We start from the raw sequence: 22343 nt of genomic DNA on the forward strand, positions 1-22343 counted from the left end.
AATATGACAGAATTTCTTCTTTAAGGCTGAATAATATTCCATTTTATGTATCTTATTCATTCATCTGTCCATGGGCATTTGGCTTGCTTCCGCATCTTGGCTTTTGTGAAAAACATATGAACATTGGTGTGCAGATATCTCTTTGAGAACCTGCTTTAAATTCTTTAGGATATATACCCAGAAGTGGGATTGCTGGATCATATGGCTCTTCTATTTTTAATTTTTTGAGGAACTGCCATGCTTTCCATAGCATTTGCACCATTTTGCTGTCCCACTAATAGTGCTTAAAGGTTCCGTTTCTCCACTTCCTCACCAATACTATATTGGTTTTTTTTTTTTTTTTTTTTTTTTGTCTTTTTGATAGTAGCCATTCTCATGGGTGTGTGGTGACATCTCAATGTGGTTTTGATTTGCACTGGACCATCTTTTAAAAGATGTTTGGATATTGAGCAGCCTTGGGAGCTAGAGATAGTATCTCCCTCTGCAGCAAAGGTTAGGTATGTTTGCTTATTTTCCATTATAAAATATTTGGATTAACTAAGCTTGAGGTTCTTCAGTTGTGTCATAAACCTGCTGTATGTGCTGCATCCATTTGAGCTCCTCCTCACCTGCGGAACACTTTGGGAGCGAGGGGAACTAATGCAAATAGGAGGCTCATGCTACTTGGTATGCCATGAGTGATAAAGGCCTTTTCCTCTGACCCAGAAATCTCGTGTTTTTTGCCAGCATCCATGAAACTGTGGCAGGCTAACTTGTTAGCTTTCAAATTGGGTGAAATCTGAGACCCTTCACACTGAATTATAAAATTGTAATGTGAGAATATATTTAAACTGTTTGAGTTCAGTAGTAACACAGTTCAGTAGTAACACAAGACTTCTGTAAGAACAGTAGTCCTTTAAAAGTATATTGTTTTTAAGTGTTTAATTTTTCTTTTCCTTTTCATACTAGTGCTGAGTTTCTTGAGCGGCTAAGTAAAATTGATAAGCTGAAGAATAGATATGAAATTCTTACTGTTGTTATGCTGCCTCCTGAGGGAGAAGAGGAGAAAACGCAGGCCTATTATGTAATAAAGGTAATCTTAATGGATTTACAGTTGTGATAGAATGAAGTATTCATTCTTTCTTAGCTCTTTGTTAAAAACCAAAATGGCAAATTTTTTTTGCCATGAAATTTCAAATTTCATAGCACTCCAGTAGCTATTACACTTAATTAGGTCATAAAACATGAGTTGCTAGATGGAGGTACTGAAGCATTATTAGTTTTATACACGAGGTCAAAGAGAGGTCTGGACCACTCTGACACTGTTTTTTTTTTTTTTTTTGCTATCATTTGTGTCATGTCTTTTCCCCTCATTTATTCAAGGTTCATAATCTCTTTTACTCTAAGACCCACTATCACTCTGGGTGTCCTTAACATGTTGTGACAACCTGTTCAAAACCTCAGGCTCAAAGCTTTACTTCACTGTAGTCATGCACTCATATGACCACAGCCTAGACTTTATTGTCACCTAGAGCTACACCATCTCTGAATCTTACACTCCAGTTTATTATTGCTGTCCTGGTATGGCAGATAGCCAGAGAGGAAGAGGGCTGTTCCTTTGCTTTCGTTTTAGGTGGGAGACAAACAGATCAGGTGAATCTACTGTTTTTTCTGATGTTTTGAGAGTTGTCTGCCATCTCGTGATTATCTGTACCTTGTAACCCTAAAGGGAAATTTAGAAGTGATCAGGAGTTGGATGCAATTTCCTTCCTGACTACTGCTATATTCATCTTTCCCTTGTAGAAAATACCGTGAACAGGTGTGATTTCCTTTGCAGAGACGTCTGGGAAGTTACTCAAAACAGTTCAAAGAAGGAATGGAGATTGTAACTTTAGGTCATTTTTCCTGTATCATACATGGATAGGAGTGGGAAAGAGATCTCCAATTCACACCTTTAGAGGATGGCCCTTGTGGATGCACCCCCCATTTGAACTTCTACTTAATCTTCTAAGTTTCCTTCTGTAGCCCTTAAGGCTGCCCCTAACATACTACACTGTGTGATATGTCTGCCACTTTGCCTCAGGAAATTCCACCAAACCTATATGAGAAATGAGTCCCAGCTCTCAAACCCTTCTTATAACTCATCAGTATTTAGTACGCGAGGCTTCTGCCCACTATTAACAGGACTTTCCTCCTCTCAGGTTTTGAAGGTTCCCAAGGGGTGAATTATAGGCTCTAGTCTGTTAAATGATGGGAAGTAGATAGATGTTGCAATTCCAGCTAAGTTTCTCTACCAACAAGGGCTCTGATGAGTTACATAAAAGCACGGGTGTTACAGTGCTTTTGTCCATGCATGCCTTGGTTCTATCACTGATTAGGTAGGTGACCTTGAATAAGTTATTTAACCATTTGGGGTCTTAGTTTACTCACTTGCAAAATTAGGGTAATATTGTTACTTTTGTTGTAAGAAGTAAATGAGAAAATATATGTAAAGCCCTTAAAACAGTGCCTGGAACAAAATGAGCTCTCAATGAATATTAGCTGTCATTACCGTTATTGGTGTTATGATGATGATGTTGATGAAGTAACCACTTCTCAGGAAAACAGGCAAATTTTATGAGGAAGAGTATTCCTTCTATGCCACTATAGTGAATATGTGAAATTAATCATGGCTATCAGTTGCCTTTCTTAATTTCCTGATGTCATACTTCACTTTCCTCCAGGGTCCATAGCTTGCCACAGTTATTCCCATTTTTTGTTGTCAGCATATTTAAATGTTTTACTTAACACTTCACATGTGCCAGATGTGTAAAATTGAAACATTTCTTTATAACTAAAGTCAATCTGGCTTATGTTGAGAAAAATTATCCATGGTCTGAAAATGGGCAAAAGCAATCAGTGGGTGTACAATGATGCCACTGCATGGTGACACCAAAGACTTGGCATTTTCTAGTGGGCCCTCCAGGGATTATCTGATTCTACAGGAGTGCACACCTCTGACTGATTTTCTGTTTACCACTGTTTAGAAGTCTAAGGTTTTTATGGAATTAGATCAGGATTTTGTATAACTGAACAAATTCAACCCATTTATTTGACAAACAAACTGACCTTGGAGTAGGGAAGTAAATGACTTAATGTTACTCAGCTTACTAGTAGGAAATCCACAACTAAAATCTAGCTGTTTTGATTCATTCTAGCTCTTTCTCCCACTACATTTTGAATGAAATGTTTGCTAATTCTAGACTCAACTCGAAAGAATTAGATGTAATTTACCTAAGAACGTTATTTTCTTTGGTAAGCTTAATTTTTTATTATGTATTATTTGCTATAAAAATGTGTAACATATCTTGAAGCATAATAAAACAAATAACTGAAAATGTTAAGAACTGAAACATTACCAAAAAAAAATTCCAGTGACCACATTCTGGTTTAAATACAGATACTTGGGATTAAATAAATTTACCAATGAAATTATTAGTTGATTTTGACTAAAAATGGGTTTTGGCACTTCCATTATTTTTTTAAATTTTATTGAAGTATAGTTGATTTACAATGTTAATTTCTTCTGTATAGCAAAGTGATTCAGCTATACATATTCTTTTTCTAATATTCTTTCCCATTATGGTTTATCACAGGATATTGAATATAGTTCCCTGTGTTATACAGGACTTTGTTTATCCATCCTATATGTAATAGTTTGCATCTGCTAATCCCAAACTCCCACTCCTTCCATCCCCCACCCCCCTCCCCCTTGGCAACCACAAGTTTGTTCTCTATATCTGTGGGTCTGTTTCATAGGTATCTGTGTCATACTTTAGATTCCACATATATGTGATATGATATTTAGCTTTCTCTTTCTTACTTCACTTAGTATGATAATCTCTAGGCCCATCCATGTTGTTGCAAATTGCATTATTTCATTCTCTTTTATGGCTGAGTAATATTCCATTGTATACATGTACCACATCTTCTTTATCCTTTCATCTGTTGCTGGACACTTAGGTTGTTTCCATGTCTTGGCTATTGTGAATACTGCTGCTATGAACATAGGGGTGCATGTATCTTTTTGAATTATAGTTTTGTCTGGATATATGCCCAGGAGTGGGATTGCTGGATCATATGGTAGCTCTATTTTTTTTTTTTTTTGCGGTACGCGGGCCTCTCACTGTTGTGGCCTCTCCCGTTGCGGAGCACAGGCTCCGGACACGCAGGCTCAGCGGCCATGGCTCACAGGCCCAGCCGCTCCGCGGCATGTGGGATCTTCCCGGACCGGGGCACGAACCCGTGTCCCCTGCATCGGCAGGCGGACTCTCAACCACTGCACCACCAGGGAAGCCCTGGTAGCTCTATTTTTAGTTTTTTGAGGAACCTCCATACTGTTCTCCATAGTGGCTGCACCAATTTACATTACCAGCAACAGTGTAGGAGGGTTCCCTTTTCTTCAAACCCCCTCCAGCATTTGTTATTTTTAGACTTTTTGATGATGGCCATTCTGACTGGTGTGAGGTGGTACCTCACTGCAGTTCTGATTTGCATTTCTCTAATGATTAGCGATGCTTAGCATCTTTTCTTGGGAGCGCTTTTAAATATATATGCATGCTATCCCTCTCAACCCTTAACTGGAGTTCTTTGGAACTGTTTGGGTACAATTCTAGAAGGCCTAGCCCAGTGACACAGTTAAGCTGGAAAAAGTCACTGAGTATGTTCACTCACTGAGGAATGTTTGGTTTTCAGCAATTTACAGACTTCACTTTTTCTAGTCATATTTATCACAATTATCTAATTAAAACTTAAAAAAATGTGATAATATATACATAAAATTTGCTGTTTTAATAATTTTTAAGTGTACAGTTCAGTGGTATTAAGTATATTCATATTGTTGTACAGTCAACACAAGAGCCATTCCCAGAACTTTTTTTTATCTTTCAAAACTGAAACTGTACCCATTGAACAATAACTCCCCATTTCTCCCTCTCCAAAACTCCTGGTAACCACCAATCTACTTTGTTTTTGTGAATCTGACTACTCTAGGTACCTCATGTAAGTAGGATCATGCAGTATTTTTCTTTTAAAAAATATGCAACACTTTATGGGTATACTTTTTTCACCTCTTTTACCACTAAGACTTAAAATGAGAGCGTGCCAAGCCACTTTCAGGTGAGAAACATACATTCTATTTAATATCTAGTTTGAAACCTCTTCTAGCTAACCTTCTCTTCTCAGTAAAGTTTATACCTGCTTAACTTTTCGTTCATTTTTGTTGGAGAGTTTTCATGTAAGCTTTGGTTGGTTACTACATTGTCATCATGCTTTTGTATCCTATGTGCTATATTTGGAAGGCCTTGAGGATTTGGTCTTTTACTTTAAATCAGGTGCAAGAAATAAATGCTTGGTGCTGAATGTAGGCCCCACGGCAAATTGGCATTGTTGTGTTAACTATTTCCTGCCCTGAAAACAGACATTCTCCCCCATGATACTTTTAACCAATCTATTCCATTTTTCATAGGCTGCTCAAGAAAAAGAAGAACTTCAAAGGGAAGGTGACAGTTTGGATGCTAAGATCAACAAAGCTGAAAAAGAAATCTATGCTCTAGGAAACACCTTGCAAGTGCTGAACAGCTGCAACAACAATTATAAACAATCTTTTAAGAAAGTGACTCCATCTAGTATGTAGGAATTATTAAAACTTTTAAAATATACATGCAATGAAAGCTGTACAATTATTTATCTCAAAAAGAGGAACACTATGAGACAAGGAAAACAAAAGTGTATTATGTTTGATTCAGTTGGAAAAACTAATCATCCTCCTCGTTTAAAATAAGTGCTAAGGTGTTATTTCCATTATTACTGCTAGTGATATGGCATATCACTTCTCTAGGGAATTAATTTCAAATCTGAAGAGAACAGCATATTGGCTGCTCTATGTTGAAAAAATAAAAATAGTTATTTCATGCCCTGTTTTTCAACAACTAGACATAAGGAATTTAAAACCTTTCATTAAAAAAATGTTAAAAGTTTAACTTATGTAAGACTTTAAGCTTGCTTTCTACACAGCATGTTAAAAATTTAAAGCAAAAATTCTTTAAATTCTAGGTGCTGAGTATGAGGTAAAAATTCAACTAGAAGAACAAAAGAGAGCTGTTGATGAAAAACACAGATACAAACAAAGACAAATCAGAGAACTACAGGAAGATATCCAGGTAAATTCTACAGGCTTTAGTAACAAGACCTTAGTAAAAGTTAACTATCATTATTCTTTCTTGTTATCTTGTACAAAGACAATTTTTTAGAGAATTAGATAGTGAGAGATGTCTCATTTAAATGAGAAAAAAATAAGTGATCAAAGTATTAACTAAATTAGTTAAAATCCCAGTGCTGAAGTGTAGGTTAGACTCCTGATAATTACTTGTAGATTAGCTGATGAATCATAGCTAGCTAATTATGATTTATCCACTAACCTTTTATTTAATGAACTTTATTTCACTTAAATCCTTTAAGATCACCTTAAAGATTGTTCCTTAGAAGTCTGAAAGATAAGAAAACAACGTGCTTGGTAATAAGCAGGCTCTATAAACATTTAGTTTTTTTTTTTGACTAATAAAGTTGAAGGAACAGGTGATATGAATTAGGGATCTTTGAAAATTGTATGCTTTCAACAGTCACTGTTTGAATTGTTTATTTTTCTCCCAAATACCATAAAAATACTTTCCAGTGGAATTATATATAAAACTTAATCCATAAAGCCATTATACTTATTATCTACCAACAGAATGTACATTGCATACAAAAATAAATGAATCGAAATTAAATGCATACTTGGAAGTTATAAAAGTTATTTCTGATCCTAACCAATAAGTATGTTAATACTTTATTTTCTGCAGAGCATGGAAAATACTTTAAAAGTTATAGAACATTTAACAAATAATGTCAAAGAAAAAATATCAGAGAAGCAAGCTTACACACTTCAACTAAGGAGAGCAACTGAGGAGCAGAAGCCAAAATTAGAGAGAGTAACTAAACAGGTATTGATAACTTTTAAAAACTGACCTGTCATATTTATATTTTTTTGGAGTTCCAAATGGTAACCCCAAACCCTCCTTCACCCATTAAAAAATATTAAGTTCTAGAAAACAGGTTTAAATAATAACTGACTACTGTTGACCAACAGTGTGCAAAACTCATCAAGGAAATCCGTCTTTTGAAAGACACGAAAGATGAAACACTAGAAGAACAAGACATCAAACTTCGTGAAGCGAAACAGTTTCACAAGATCATTGATGAAATGTTAGTTGATATCACAGAAGAAAATGCTGAGATTGGTATTATCCTTCAAACATACTTTCAACAGGTAATAAGAGTATCTTCTAGTTAAATATAAATATTTCTTAAACATTTCACAAAAAAAATTTATGGTATTCATCATAAAGTGAAGTTTAATGAAAAATATTCTAAAATGCAGTGGTACTGATTGCTATTGACTATCCTTCCAGAGTGGTTTAGCACTACCTACAGCTAGTACTAAAGGGAGTCGTCACAGTTCTGGATCTTCCCAGACTTCACTGGTATCAGCAAGGTAAGTGGAAGGAGAAAACACCATCTCCTTACTTACCTACAACTCTCACAGCTTCCATCCTAAGTGAACTCAGCTACTTCCACATGCCACAGCTATGGCATATGTCAGTGTCACATACACAGAAAACAGCCAGCAGGGCGAGACTCTTTCCTTCTGACTTCTGTCTGGTGTTATTTTCATTTTGGCATAAGTGCTTTGTGACTAGCAGCTATCTCAGTAGGATAAAGCAGGGTGAGATTTTGGAGGGTACATTTAGCATGGTCATCCCTGAATATGGGGAGAATTTATTAAACCATAAAAGGGCAACTTGGTTGTACAGACTTATTATTAAAATCCACTGTAAAATCTTAAGGAGTCAGAAATTTATGCTGCTTAATTTTGCTAAAAAGGAAATTATTCTTTACTTTTGCAGTTTAGTTTTATACAGAATTCTATCATCAAGTAGACATTTAGTCAACACTCTTGTGCTTTGCTGACAAAATAATAATTATTAATGATGATCCTAATTTTAAAATTTCCCATCTCCCACATTCAGCAGCCATATTACTTTTCATTACTCTGCGAAGAGATGTCATGAAAGGATTTCCTAAGATAGTGCTTAAGTAAAACAAAACAAAAACACTTTCTATGTAAACACGGTGAGCAGCCACTTGAACATCCCAGTACTTTCATAAAAAGATATATTTAAAAATCTTAGTATTTACAATTGTATGGATAGTTACCACCACTTTATCTTGTCAATAGGCCCTTCACTTTCTTCTTTTTGGTTTAAATTATATAACCTATCATTTTAATCACTCCTGCCAGCACCCAACTTCCCATGCCTGTTTTTGTTACCTTTTAATGATTTTTGCAAACTTTTAATACCTAATGATTTTATCTCTAAATTGGTTATAGTTGAAAACATTTTTCATATATCAATAGAAATATATTTGTCGAACTATTTTTCTACTGGTTTGAAACTATATCAGCTTTTCCTTTTTAAACTAATTTCTTGATATACTAATGGTGATGCTTTTAAAATTATTAGCACTATTAATAGTGTATCTTTTTTTGATCTCTTTAATTACTTGTGGGATTATGGCATCTTTTGTCATTAATGAGGGAGTCTCTACTAAAATAAAAATTTTGAATTAAATTACAGTAATTCTGGTTTTATTCTAGGTCATCTAAGAGTACAAGTACTTCTGCTTCTCAGACTTCAATTAAAGTATTAGAGCTGAACTTCCCAGCCTCTTCACTAACTGGCAGCACTTCTAGACCAACTAGTGCTAGCAGTGGCTCCAGTAATGGTAAAAGCAAAAAGAGCAGCAAATAAACATTTTAATCTCTCTTTTGAACAAGTTGTAAACACAAAACCAAAAATCTCATAATTTTAAAATAGTATATCCCACTCTATGCTTTTGGGTGCCTTATACTGATATACAGGCCTACTGAAATAGTGTTAGAAATACAATATGACCAGACAAAAGTTTTATCCAGTGGAAAATATAAAAACTGTTAAAAAAAAAAAAGTCAAGCTATTTGCGTCCAAATAAGCCAAAGAAATGTTTAATTTTCTTAGCTCTTTTCCTACTATTTTTTTCACATAGAGGGAAAGCAGTAAGAACAGATTCTTAACAAGGATACATGTTATATAAGCATAGGGTTATGATATTTCCCACTTTTGTTTGTTGTATCTCTTTTACCCTGGAAGATCCTGAAATTAGGTTTTATTAAAAGAAACATACTTCCCAGACTTTGGGGGAAGAAATCTGTTAGTTTCTTCCTTTAGTATAATTAAAAAATTTTTAGTCAAAAAATGGCATTACCTCTCCCCCTCCCCCCACCAAGAGAACAACTGATAGGAAAGAGAACCACTGTATCAATAAAAGTGCAGCTTCAATTTCTAGGAAGTAGTCCATTCTGATCTTGAAGGAAGTCACACATTAAAGATTTTGCTCTCAAGATACAACCAAGAATGTGTTTTCAAGATTTCCTTGATTTAATAAACAATTTAAAGAAAGCTAAGCGTAATTAGATTTGCAATAGGAATTCCATAAATTTGCAGTGAAGGTAGACTACCAGATTAAGAATTAGTTATTTCAGTCAATACTCTATCATAACATGTGCCCAACAGTTTGAATTCCTGAAGTATGACTATGATGTTATAAAACTGGTTTTCAAATAAATTTATCAGGATCTATGTACCTAAATGAGTACTGTCTCCTTCAAACCTTGGAAAAAAATATTTGTTATGACAATTGTCATTGTTTAGAACTGTCACTTGCAATTCCTTCTGAAAGGCAGTAGTTTCTCCTGACCACTAGAGTATTTTATTATCATTTTTAGTAATAGCCAGCAAAAGGCATGGCCAAGTCCAATGAATAAGATGGGTAAAAAGCTGAATATTGTTTCGTAAAACACTGTTCTGGTAAGTGAGATTTATAAGATCTAAAAACTGATTAATCTTATGGTCACTTCAAATGTTCAGAGTTCTCATTCTCTGCCCTATTTTACTTTGTAAATTACTTGGAAGTTGAAATATTAAACACTGTATTCTATGAAGGCAGGAATTGTATCTTACTAGTTCTCTGACCTTGGGAAAGTTACTTTATGCTTTTTTCCTCATTTGTAATATAGAGACAGTAAGAGTTATCTATATCAAAAGTTTATTGAAATAATCAGATAATATATACAAAGTGCACAGGGCCTGATACATCGGAATTGCACAGTAACTTCTACCTATTATTGAGTCACCAACCAAAGCCTAGCACAGTATTTGTGGAATGGTTAGGTTCTCAAGCCAGCATGCAAGTCTACATTTAACTCTTAAATAAAGTAATAGTTCCAAGTTCAGTGTAATATTATTAAATGGTGAAACAAGGGATCAACCCCATTATCTCCAAATCTAGAGTTATCCTAACATTCACCTGCTGTGTTAGAAAGTCATCTACTTATGCAAACCAAGATACTGCCTGGGTACGTACAAACTATAGACATAATGTTCAGGGGAAAAAAGTGCTGAAGATACCACTAGGGATTCTTCACAAGTAAGTCTCCAATAATATATTTTTTTTCTGTGATGGGCTTCCTGAATATATCCTTATAAATTGTCTTATATAATCTGCTTAATATATCCCAGGAAAGAAGCTTTGGGGAAGATGGAATTTCTAAATTCAGGCAGGCTGTTGTATAAGATACTATCCTAATTTTTTGTAACTGAATGTAACATTAAGCCACAAAAACGCTTTGGAAAATGACAATGCTGGTTGATAGTGATGCTCAGAGATTTTATTTAAAAAGTGTGTGTAAAATCCTGAAGCTGTGCTAGCAATTCCTAAAGGTCAAGGTGTAGTATGTCAAAAGAGTTTCCACTCTAAAACCACCACTATGTAGGACTACATAGGGATGATACCAGAACTATTAATACACAGAAAGAACTAGGGACTCTTTTCAGATAAATTTCTTGGTGCAAAGACTAATGCCCAAGTGACTGACTGATTTCTACTGCCATTACCTATTGTTTTTGACCAGTTTCTTTTTCTGTTCCATTGTAAAACAAATTTGAGCTTTTTCATTAGGCTCCCATCACTGAAGTCTGAAGGTCACAAATAGTCCACATCCAGTTATACTAACTTTTGGTATTTTACTGTTGGCAGAAACTCCAAGACAGAACAAGGACTGTCTTCTTCCTCTATCATTCTCTGTCACTTAGACCTTTGTAGATGGATACTCACTACCCTCCAACCCACCCATCCAGTGTCATCATGAGTTGGAAAGATTCTAAAGCCCAACACCTATGACTTCTATTTATATCTATCTCTATCCCTATCTATACTGTTTTCAATAATTTGGGGGAGGATCCTTATGATCCAAGTCCATTCCTTCTTCAGCTCTAGTTGCTGAAATTTATTCTAAGCCCAGGCTCTGTCAGCCTGGTCATTTATTCAGACTCTAAGAAAGGAGGTATCAGAGGAGAGGTGTTAAGGAAGAAAAGCAGAAATGCAGGCCAGCTCTAGGCTATTTAGAAACAGGCCCAGTGCCTTCCCAACTGGACATTTGCAATACTAGGACAGTTTCCTAACTTCCTTTCCCATAGTGGAAGACCAGATTTATAGTGTGTTTCACTTGCCGCTGCTGTTTTGCTAAAAGAACTCTTTCCTACTCTGATCTATTTTTGCCTGGAATGTAGTCTCTTAGGGTCCTGCCAATATTTAAAGAAATTTCTTAGTGCTATATTGCTAGCAAGAAGGGGGGAGAAAAAGAGAAATAAGTAAAATGGGCCCCTAGTCAACTTTCATGGCTTTATTCCTAAGGTACCTGTTAAACAGCTGATACATAAACCATTTTAATTAAATCAGGGTTTAGAGGTCAATTAGACAAGACAGATAATCTACCATTTTAAGATAAAAGTTATGCAAAAAACTTAATATTTAAACAATGAATATAAAATGGTACTTATGAAATTCAAATATATTTGTTTCAAAAGTCAAGAGCTTTTAATTTAACAGAGGAGAGAATGAAATAATTTTTGATAAAAACGATCCAAGTGTTCACTGCACAAATTTAATATTCTCTCAAACAGCAGGATAAGGTGGACCCAAGAAATTCTCACACACCATAATACAATGAAGAAACAATACTTTGAGAGTGTTATCTTCAGGTGAAGAAGTTTAAATCATCAGAGTAAGAAATAACTGTACATAAACATACACAAGAAAAGCCTGAAAAAAATCAAGCTATGAAAAGGGGACCTACAACTGAAACAAATATACTTTGAGGATTGCTATAAAAAGCACTTGATTTCTGTAGTCTCTACAAATAAAATAACTGCAGGAGCAGATATTTCTGCACTGGACTGTTATTACTAAAAGACCAAAACCTTTTATTAAAAGCCTTTAGTGTTAATGGTGATCGCCTTGGCATATTAATTTTTTGGCTTATTTCCTTTTTCTTTCTCAAATGCAGCTATCTGATTAAATATATTGAGTAAATTTTGAGGTAAATTTTTTTTAACTCCACTTTCTGAATGCTCTTTGCTACTTAGTCCCTCTTCTGGAACCTCTGTTTTAATATCCTCCTCATAATTACCCTCTCTTTCATATTCTCCTTGATTTTTATTTAATTGATATCTTTGCTCATGTCTACTGAAATCACGTGATCCAGAGTAAGTGTATTTTTTATATTTTTCAACTGACTTCCAAGAGTTGTCTGAGCTTGCTGGTGAAGTGGAATATCTCATGGAACCTGGCTCCCACCTTCTATAGTGTTCTTTTCTTCCTTCTGTATCTTTCTCTCTTCTATAACCATAAATTTTTATCTTGTCCTCTGAATTCCTATAGAAGGAATCTGAGGAATCCCTTCTACTGGAAAAATGTCTTTCTGATTTATGTGGCTTTTCTGTTTTGCTACTACCTGTCTGAGTTTTATAGCTATTATAAAAATCTCTTGGATCTTCAGACCTACCTCCAAAATCATCCGGAATTTCAACTGAAGATGAAGAAAGAGGGCATCTATCTTTTTCTTTTACCTGTTTCTTTTGATATGGTAACCTATCCTGCTTTTCCAGTAGTTTTTCCACTTCTTGTTTTTGGTTAAGAAAAGATGCTGAAGTATTGGCTGGAACTGGGAAGCACTCATCTTTCTTATTCTGATCTACCTGATTTGAGGATGCCTTAGCTGAATGCCTTTTGGAACTTCGAGAAGACTCTGAGCGATTCCTCTTATGTTTCTTATGCCTTTTGTGACCAGAAGAGGAAGAGGATGAAGAAGAAGAAACTGATTCATCAGCAGAAGAAACACTTGAAGAGGAAGAAGTTGATTTTCTTCTTTTTTTCTTTAGCCTAAAAAAATGTAGTTAACTCATCAGATATGTTGAGTATAAAAATGTTTAATTATCCATAAAGATTTTAGTTCTATTTTATTCTAAATATTTTCATAAAAGTTGTGGCTTAGATAAGGAATTATAATAATAATCCTAGTTACTACAAGGTCCAATTTTACCATGTCATGACTTTTGGAAAAAAATACTTGTGTAGACAGTTGTCACTGTAAGCAAATCCATCATTTCTGAAAGACACAGTGACATTTCCCATATTACCTTAAAAATTTAATACCATATGAATACATAAAGGAGAGAATTGAGGTTTTATATTTGGCTACCTCTAGTTCTTAGTTTTTCCACCTCAGTACTATTAACATTTTTGGCCCAATAATTCTTTGCTGGGAGGGTAGGGTGGTGGTGGGGGAATCCTACATCATTGTAGAAAGTTTAGCAGCATCTCTGACCTCTACCCTCTAGATGCCAATAGCACTCTACCAGTTATGACAACCAAAAATGTCCTCTGGGGGACAAAACCGCTCCCAGTTGAAAATTACTGCTCTAGTTCTAAACCATTTCTCCCTAAAATACAGATAATTAAAATGACTTACATATTTTAATTCTAAGATTAATTTTTTTTTTTGCAGAATTCTAGCCTTCCATTCTACTTTGCTTTCTCTCTTTTATAGAAAAATTTATGGTATACATACTTGCTAAGAATCATTGATTACGACTTGAAACACTTTTATGTTTTACTTACTTTACCTCCCATATGGCACTTTGGTTCAACTCAGTACTTGCTTTTAAGTTTAAGAATACTGAATATCATAGTTTACCTTTTCTCCTCTTTTAAAAGCTTACGTAACTTTTCTGCACTTGTTTCTATTTTCCTTGTTTTCTGCTTTTCTTCCTTTTCAGCTTGTTTTTCTCTTAATTCCAAAGATTTCTTTTAGAACCCAGATATCGGAAAAAACCACACGTTAAAAATAGCAGAATATATAAAACCCAGTTTTCAAAAGACCAACCCCCCAACCAGAAACCAAATGTGGTATACCCAAATCACCATATATCCAGCATTAAACAAATATTTTTAACATATAAAAATTAATCACACAGGTGTTTGGCATTAATCATTGGAACAGCCAGAACAGTATTGAGGACCAATTGCAGTTGGTATTCCATGAAAAAAGGGGAAGCCATTGCATCGAAACCCATGACCCAGAGTGCAAGAAAGGGAAAAAATAAAATACATGAAAAATTATTAAAAACCATTAAAAATTTAAACAGGACACAAATTTTATAAATAAAATTCAAATAAAGAAATTCCATTAAGGTGAATTGAGGGGGAAATCACCATGTTCAAATACAAACCATTTAAAAAATAGCACAGCCCAGTTGGATGCATGATTATATAAGAAATCATTTTCCAGTTTGAGGATGGGGATGAGCAGCACCAGATGTCACAGACACAGCAGCAATGGTCCAATTCAGAAGAAAATGCATGAGAAAACATCATCATCAGTATTACAGGAAAAGACAGTTTAAAATATTTCTCAAAAAGGTTTTTTAAAATTAGCTCAATTACAGTAACAATACTGAATTCTGTAACCACCAGGAAAGCTCACTACAAGGACAGTTCTCAAATCCACATACCAAATTTAGGCAATGGGAATTTTTTCACAGGGCTATTTTTACTTTTGAGTATTAACAAAACAATGAAGCAATGTCAAACCCAATTAAGAAAAGCTCTATCTAAAAAACTTTTCATAATGCCTTAATTAAATGATCTAGAATAGTTTTCCCTAGAAGAAAGTTAAGTTTTGGCATTAATTTCAAATCTCATTAAATTTCTAAGAGGAAATAAAGAATCACCTGCATATATTTATGAAGCTTCTGCAAAGCATCCTCTGCATCTTTAAAAGTTTCATCCAAAGCCAAAGCTTTCTTATAGTAACTTTCAGCATTTAAAAACTTTTCTTCTTCTTCTAACCTAAATTAGAAAGGAAAATTTAGCTTTTTTTTGGGTAAAAATTAGAAGTCCTCAAATATGCATATACGGCAGAGGTGTATATGAGAGAATTTATTAGGGGAAAAACCATGTTCAGCAAATTACTTTTTTTTTTTTAATAAATTAATTTATTTATTTTACTTTTGACTGTGTTGGGTCTTCATTGCTGTGTCGGGCTTTCTCTAGTTGTGGTGAGCAGGGGCTACTCTTTGTTGCGGTGTGTGGACTTCTCATCGCGGTGGCTTCTGTTGTTGCAGAGCACGGACTCTAGGCTCGCAGGCTCTAGAGTGCAGGCTCAGTGTTGTGGCACACGGGCTTAGTTGCTCCGCGGCATGTGGGATCTTCCCGGACCAGGGCTTGAACCCATGTCCCCTGCATTGGCAGGCAGATTCTTAACCACTGAGCCACCAGGGAAGCCCAGCAAATTATTTTCAAATTGAACAATACTTAAATATTGTACTTTTACAACTTTTTTTTTTTTTTTGGTAAAAAGACAATATAAAACCACATAAAACAAATCAGAAAAACTGAACTCAAAGATATAGAGAACAGACTGGTGGTTGCCAGACGTCGGGATGTGGGCAAAGTAGATGAAAGTGGTTTATCTTATAAACTTCCAGTTATAAGATAAAGTCCTGGGGATGTAATGTACATCATGGTGATTATAGTTAATACTATATTGTATATCTGAAAGTTTCAAAGAGAGTACATCTTAAAGTTCTCATCACAAGAAAAAAAAATTTAACTATGTATGATGATGGAAGTTAACCAGACTTACTGTGGTCAATACTTCATGATATTTACATATATCTAATCACATACTGCACATAACCTGAAACTAATATAAAGTTATGCATTAATTATATCTTAAACAAACAAAAAAACGAATAGGAATCTATTACTGATAACTAAAGCCATATTGTAGGTCAAGCATTGGCATTTTAGTACAATACGTGAAAACACATGATCAACTGATATCCTCTGTAAATTTACTATGATCTTGAGCTTTAGTACAGAATTATATAGGCTGGCTTTTCCTAGTAATTTATGAAGAATTTTCCTTTCTACAGAAAAATTTTCCCAGAAAATTCACTGCTAAAGTTGGAAATACCAAGGCATACGTGTATATCACAACCAGCCTGTAGATAGGATAATTATTAGATGATGTTCACAAGTCTATGTTGTGAAAAATGAGAATTAGAAAGTTTAGATACACAACAGTGAAAGGATTTTGCAAAATATTTTCAGGTTTTAGAAAGTACGAAAAAGTAATTACTATAAAACAAATTTAAAAACCAGTGGGTTCAATGGAATCACTTGTGTCAGACTGGATGAGGGGAGTAAGGGACCAAAGACGATCAACATTTTCAGCTTGGATGATGGAATAGATGGTGTTGTCATTCACTGAGCTAAAAATCACCAATATGTGAATAATAAGACAACCACATTTAAGTAGGTACTAGCTTATGTACCTAGTGAGAAAGTAAAAAGCTGCTCCAAACACTTGGGTCCAACTAGAAGTTCGTATTAGTTAAAAACAAATATTACAAAATTTTATTTATATGGAGTTCTGGAATGATCATACAAACTGGAATGATCAGGCAAATTCATGAAACAGAAAAGAGATGATTCTATTTAAAAAATTAACAGCAAAAAGATGCTATTAATCATAAACTGGTCTTTAATTATTAAAGCAGACTGTTAGCAAATTATTTATATTTAAAGTATTATGTTTCTTCAAAATATTTTATAAATTAGACTAGTCTATTAGCCTTTAAATATTTATGATAAAACTACTATGCCAAGTATTATGCCAGTATCTCAGGACAGTAAGATAGGTTATAGGGTTTGTTCTTAATGTTTTGCTCTTCGTTTAATCTAAGTTTTGTGGATTTCACTGGACAAAGTAGAGCAATAAGCTGAATACAACAGTGAAATCTTATTCACAATTAACTATAGAGTTCTCAACTTATACTTCTGGCATTATAATTACTAAAGTGATGAAATGAATTAGAAATTTCTGTCTATTAAACAAAAACTTCTAGTGTATGTCCAGGAAAAGAATATTTACCTAATTTCTTATTTTATTTTATTTTATTTTATTTTACTAGTTTCTGCTTTATAACAAGTTGAATCAGTTATACATATACATCTGTTCCCATATCCCTTCCCTCTTGCATCTCCCTCCCTCCCACCCTCCCTATCCCACCCCTCCAGTCGGTCACAAAGCACCGATCTGATCTACATAATTTCTTGTATCTTTACATTTATATTTCTGTGTAATGAAAATATTCAGAACAGTGAAGTCAAGACACTAAAACATCTCCAATCTTAAAGAACCTAAGTAATAAAGAAGGAAAAAAAGAACTAGAAAATGTATAGAGGACTATATTTAAAAAACATTTTCAACCAAAAGTGAAACTAAGAGTGTCTGAACTGAGTTACAGATGCTATTTCCTTATGTTAAGTCCAAGATTTTATAGTAGCTGGTTGAATATTAGATCTCTGCTGTTAAACAAAATCTGACACTTACTGCCCTCCTCTTTCTACAAGGGTCTGGCAGAGATATTTTCTTGCATTCCTGTGAGTTGGACAGTTTTCCAATGCAAGCTCAAAATCTTCTATTGCTTTGTTCAGACTTCCTTTTGTTGCATATCTATAGATATGAGACAAAATTAGAGGAATTAATCTTGTGAGCTATTCATAAATCTTATACACATTTACCTTGTAAATATTCCTTAAAACTCATTATCCACTTACAATGCTCCACGAGCTACCAAAGCTTCCACATTTTGTTTATCTATTTCCAGAGCCTTATTGTATTCATTCATAGCATCCACATGGCGTCCAACCTTAAAATAATCAACTCCAATCTTCACACTAAAAAGGTGTTTGTAAAGCATACATAATAAATATTTCACAGAATATCCAAACAAAATGCCAGCACGAATAAAATTTTAAAGCAAATCAAATTTGTTTAATATGTAGTCTTTGATATTCCCAACATAACTAAGAAGTATTCTGTCTTTGGATAATTTCATAACAAATACTTATGAAATCCAGATATCGATATACTAATTCCTTTTTTAAAAAATTAAAAATATTGACTAAAATTTAAATCTTTAAAGTTTACAACATAACACCATTTACACCTTTAAAAAAGCTAATGTCAAAAAGGTATCATTTAAATTCATTTATAAACAAATTTGGTCTTAAAGATGACATAAGCATGCTTGCCTTAACCTAACCTTTTAGACTAATGCAAGTGTTGAAAGACAGTCTTCATACCATTTTAAAGCCCAAGATGCAGACTGCTTCTTTCTTAATGCAGAAGCAAAATCGTCTTCAGAGAAATTTTTGCTATTAAAGAAAATAAAAGTCAAACTGTAAATACTTTTTAGGGTAACTATATCTCTCCAACTGACAGATAAAAACTGAATCCCAAGCAAGAAATTTGTATTCTATTTACAAAGCAAAATTCTTGAACTCTCAGGAATGACTATTATTGTTAAATATTATTTTTTTCTGCATCTTTTTCTGCACCTTATAAATTTTTTCTGCATCTACCTGGTCAAATGGCACACATCAATCACTGACAAAAGACTCCATTCCAGAAAGAGGGGATCACCTAGTTCATTCAAACTTTGGCAGCAAGCTTAGGATAATCGAGTATTTTCTTCAGTTATGCAGCTTTTGACTTCAGCACCACTGACCTCACCACTTAATAGAATAATAACTGATTTACTATACCTTTGCAGGCCTCGCATTAAAGATGGTGGATTAGATTCATCTATTCCTAGTTTTCCTAAAAGGAATTCAACTACTCCTGGATTAACAAATCCCAAAGAACTCTGCATGATATTCTCATAGGATTCTGAAGAATTGCTATTTAGTTCAACGCTTCTCCTTAAAAAAAAAAAAAAAAAAGTCACAACAAAAATATAAAAATGATTAACACGATTAGCATGTCCCATTTTCATTAAGGAAATAACATTATCACATGGGATTTAAATACTCAGACCATTTTTGTACATGAAGGTGTGGCAATAATGACTTGGTTCCTTTTGCCAAGTTTGAAGAAATTTAAGGGTTATAAAAATAAAACTGGCATATTTGGAAATAAGAGAAACTAGAATTCTACTTTGTTAGAAGTTGGGCAAAATTTGCTATTTTTTAGCAAAGAAATTGTTTTCCAATTAACTCGTTGAGACAACGTGGATAAATTACCTGTAGTACAAAGGAAGTTCTTCGGAACTAATTACACCTAATTTAATACCAGATAGGTGTGGTGGAAGAGATGAGCTATATAGAGATACAGCAAGCTTTTCATGATATCTGTCAATATCCTTGATTCCAGCTTAAAAAATAAGAAAATAGAGTTTATTAACAAGGCAATGCAAACTAACATAAATATGACAACTGTTACTTTTTTATTAATATGATGAAACTGATTACCTCGAATGATGTCACCAGTTTGGTAATATGATAAAGGATCCCCGTGGTTACTGACAGAAGGCACGTCTCTTAGTGGACATAGAGCCTGCAATGAGAAGTATTGTAAAACACCAGACATTCTATTCTTTGGTGAGAAATATCTTCTTTTATTCTAGCTGTTCAGTATAAACAGCTAATAGTTGACAGGAACATTAAGAAAACAACTAGCACCCAAGAGTCTAAATTTAAATAAGGATTTTCATAATTTCTGTGCCTAAACATAATAAAACAAGTTTTCTGATTCAGGTCAAAAACTAAAATCTCATGAAATTTGCAATTAGTTTTAGGAACCACATATAAGTATGGATGATGAAACAAAAAGTTATTTTGTGCTTGTTAAATATAAAACTAAAAGCTTGTAGACCGGCTTTCATTGCCCAATCGGGTCCGTCCTAAGCTCGTGGCCGTACATCCTCCGAGAAAAAAACCAAGGATTCCCTCACTCGCCGGTCTGTAGGTGGAGGGAGAGGAAACTTAAAAACGGACAGCCGCGGCAGATACACAAGCCCAAGGGATTTTAGCTAAAGAATCCGCGCCTCTGAGTTCCAAAGAAAATGAAATGTGAATTCTTCAAAGTTTAGGTCTGTTATCCAGTTTGTGATACGTTCTGCTTTTCTTCCCTTTTTATCTGCCTTAACACCCAGTAAATATCTAACCTTTTAAATTAAAGTGACATACTATTTCAAATTTAGGTCTATTCACCTTGGGCAAAGCATCTTATTATAATGTACAAACCACTTAATTATTGTAAACACATATTGAATAAATAAGACAAGAATTTGTTTCTAAATTATCCACATACAAGTATCTAATGCTAAATACTAAATAATTAAAGACACGTTCAACTAGAAGACATAACCCCAGGCTACTAATCAATCTCACCATCTCCACTGGTATCTCTTTGAGTGTTTAAAAAAGGACCCCACCCCTGCCACCCAAAGGGAGCAAAATCCCCCAAAACTAGAAATGGTGCCGGAAACTGTAAGTAACTCTATTACTGCTGATTATTTTTTAAAAAGAAAAGGTGCTTTATATTTATATTTTTTACTTAATACTTATTTAATTAATTGTTATAAATTAATACTTTTTTAATTCTCAAAACTATGTCTGTAGGGTACACTTGATTACAACTGGATGCAAAGACGTAAGTTTTGCATTGAGATGACATTTTATCCAAAACAGAAACAATCAAATAACTGAAAAGTGAATAACTTACTGTGATTTCTAAGTGGGATATATCTCTCATAATGCCACTGCCTAAACAAATCAACACCATGAAAAACCCAAATTCCCGAATGGAACTAATTCTTCCAATCACTATATCACCACGCTCAATGTCTCGAAAAAAGAGCTCTCTCCGGTCCATACTAGGTATCTCCATGAATTGCTCTAAAGGTGGCATGACTGCATAATGCTCTGAAAAAATAATTAACAAAATTACTAACAATAGTTTTGTGTTCATCTGAAGTGCAGTAAACCAAACCGCAATCAAACGATCTTAAGATTAAACTCACCTTCATCGTCTTCATTAACTTCAGAAGTTGTAGGTGCATCTGATTTCCAGGAAAGTGCAAAAAGCAGATCCGCTTTTTTGGAAATGAATTTTTGTATTTCAACGTTTTCAACTCTCTTCTCTTTTCTTAAAAAGAAACAAAATTTGTGAAAACTGGTTTACCTGCAAAACCTTTTAGTAAGTCCAAGCTTCTGCTCACGGCTTTCATCGCCCAGTCGGGTCCGTCCTAAACTCTTGGCCGTACATCCTCCGAAAAAAAGTTTTAACCAAGGATTCCCTCATTCGCCGGTCTGTAGGTGGAGGGCGCGGAAACTTAAAAAGGGACAGCCGCGGCAGATACACAAGCCCAAGGGATTTTAGCTAAAGAATCCGCGCCTCTGGTAGTGCAGTACCAGATTTAAAAAGTTCAGCCCGCATCCTGCATTGCCCTCACACCAGGAGTGGGCACCCTCCTCCATCCTGCCCTCGGAACTAGCGCCGCAGTTCTCACGGGCTCACGGCCTCGTCTCTGCTCCTTCAGGACTCAGCCGCCCGACTGCGGTAGTGGAGCCCGGAGCTGCCTCCCCTCCCCCGTCTCGCAGCGGCGCCGCCGTCCCATTACCTGCCCTGTAACTGCTGCTGGGGCGGCGGGCCCCGGGCAGGCTCGACCACCGACCCCAGGAGGCTCCGGAAGTGCGGATTGTCCTGCTGTTCGCTCCTGAGCAGGGAGAGCAATGACGGCCCGTGGAAATTCAGTGACTGCCGCATAAGGTCCCGGTCCATGGCTAGAGACTGACGGGCCCAACGACCGGGGGCTGCCAGACCCCGTTCCGTGCCCACTACTTCAGCCCGAAGGTTCGGGAGGCTGAGGAAGCAGCCAGGAAGCCGCCGGACGCACACACCCAGACACTTCCCCACAGGAGCCTCCCGGAAGTGTTCTGGAGCCGCCCCCAGCGGCAGTGCCGCGGAACTCTGCCTTAGTCTCGCGGAGCTC

At 35.2% G+C, this 22343-nt stretch overlaps 2 protein-coding genes across 2 annotated transcripts in view; one reads left to right on the plus strand and one right to left on the minus strand.

Moving 5' to 3' along the window:
* Positions 1 to 11977, plus strand: part of CCDC39 (coiled-coil domain 39 molecular ruler complex subunit) — a 49986-nt gene extending 38009 nt beyond the window's left edge. Inside the window, exons 14-20 of the mRNA XM_082625982.1 lie at positions 949 to 1072; positions 5486 to 5645; positions 6073 to 6179; positions 6861 to 7001; positions 7148 to 7327; positions 7470 to 7552; positions 8717 to 11977. Coding sequence (XP_082482108.1) covers positions 949 to 1072; positions 5486 to 5645; positions 6073 to 6179; positions 6861 to 7001; positions 7148 to 7327; positions 7470 to 7552; positions 8717 to 8870 — 949 coding nt within the window. The 3' untranslated portion in view covers positions 8871 to 11977. The remainder of the gene's footprint in view (positions 1 to 948; positions 1073 to 5485; positions 5646 to 6072; positions 6180 to 6860; positions 7002 to 7147; positions 7328 to 7469; positions 7553 to 8716) is intronic.
* A 101-nt stretch (positions 11978 to 12078) lies between these two features.
* TTC14 (tetratricopeptide repeat domain 14) lies at positions 12079 to 22326 on the minus strand. Its single transcript, XM_082625972.1, has 12 exons — positions 21972 to 22326; positions 21372 to 21496; positions 21074 to 21273; positions 19819 to 19903; positions 19591 to 19720; positions 19114 to 19269; positions 18652 to 18723; positions 18124 to 18243; positions 17897 to 18019; positions 15228 to 15345; positions 14192 to 14301; positions 12079 to 13377 (listed from the first exon to the last, which is right to left on the minus strand). The coding sequence occupies exons 1-12, from the start codon at positions 22130 to 22132 to the stop codon at positions 12462 to 12464; spliced, it is 2316 nt and encodes a 771-aa protein (XP_082482098.1). The 5' UTR covers positions 22133 to 22326; the 3' UTR covers positions 12079 to 12461.
* Between the last annotated feature and the right edge of the window lie 17 nt (positions 22327 to 22343).

The sequence above is a fragment of the Mesoplodon mirus genome, assembly GCF_964341445.2.
Source record: "Mesoplodon mirus genome assembly, chromosome: 6".
Taxonomy (NCBI): domain Eukaryota; kingdom Metazoa; phylum Chordata; class Mammalia; order Artiodactyla; family Ziphiidae; genus Mesoplodon; species Mesoplodon mirus.

What these genes read in the sequence shown, in the direction of transcription:
- TTC14 (XM_082625972.1), bottom strand. Translation starts at nt 22,132, where the DNA reads ATGGACCGGGACCTTATGCGGCAGTCACTGAATTTCCACGGGCCGTCA. An exon ending in TATCCCACTTAGAAATCACA is followed by an intron (nt 19,904 to 21,073) that starts GTAAGTTATTCA and finishes TTCTCATTGCAG; the next exon opens with GCTCTATGTCCACTAAGAGA. An exon ending in GAACTTCCTTTGTACTACAG is followed by an intron (nt 19,270 to 19,590) that starts GTAATTTATCCA and finishes TTTTTTTTTAAG; the next exon opens with GAGAAGCGTTGAACTAAATA.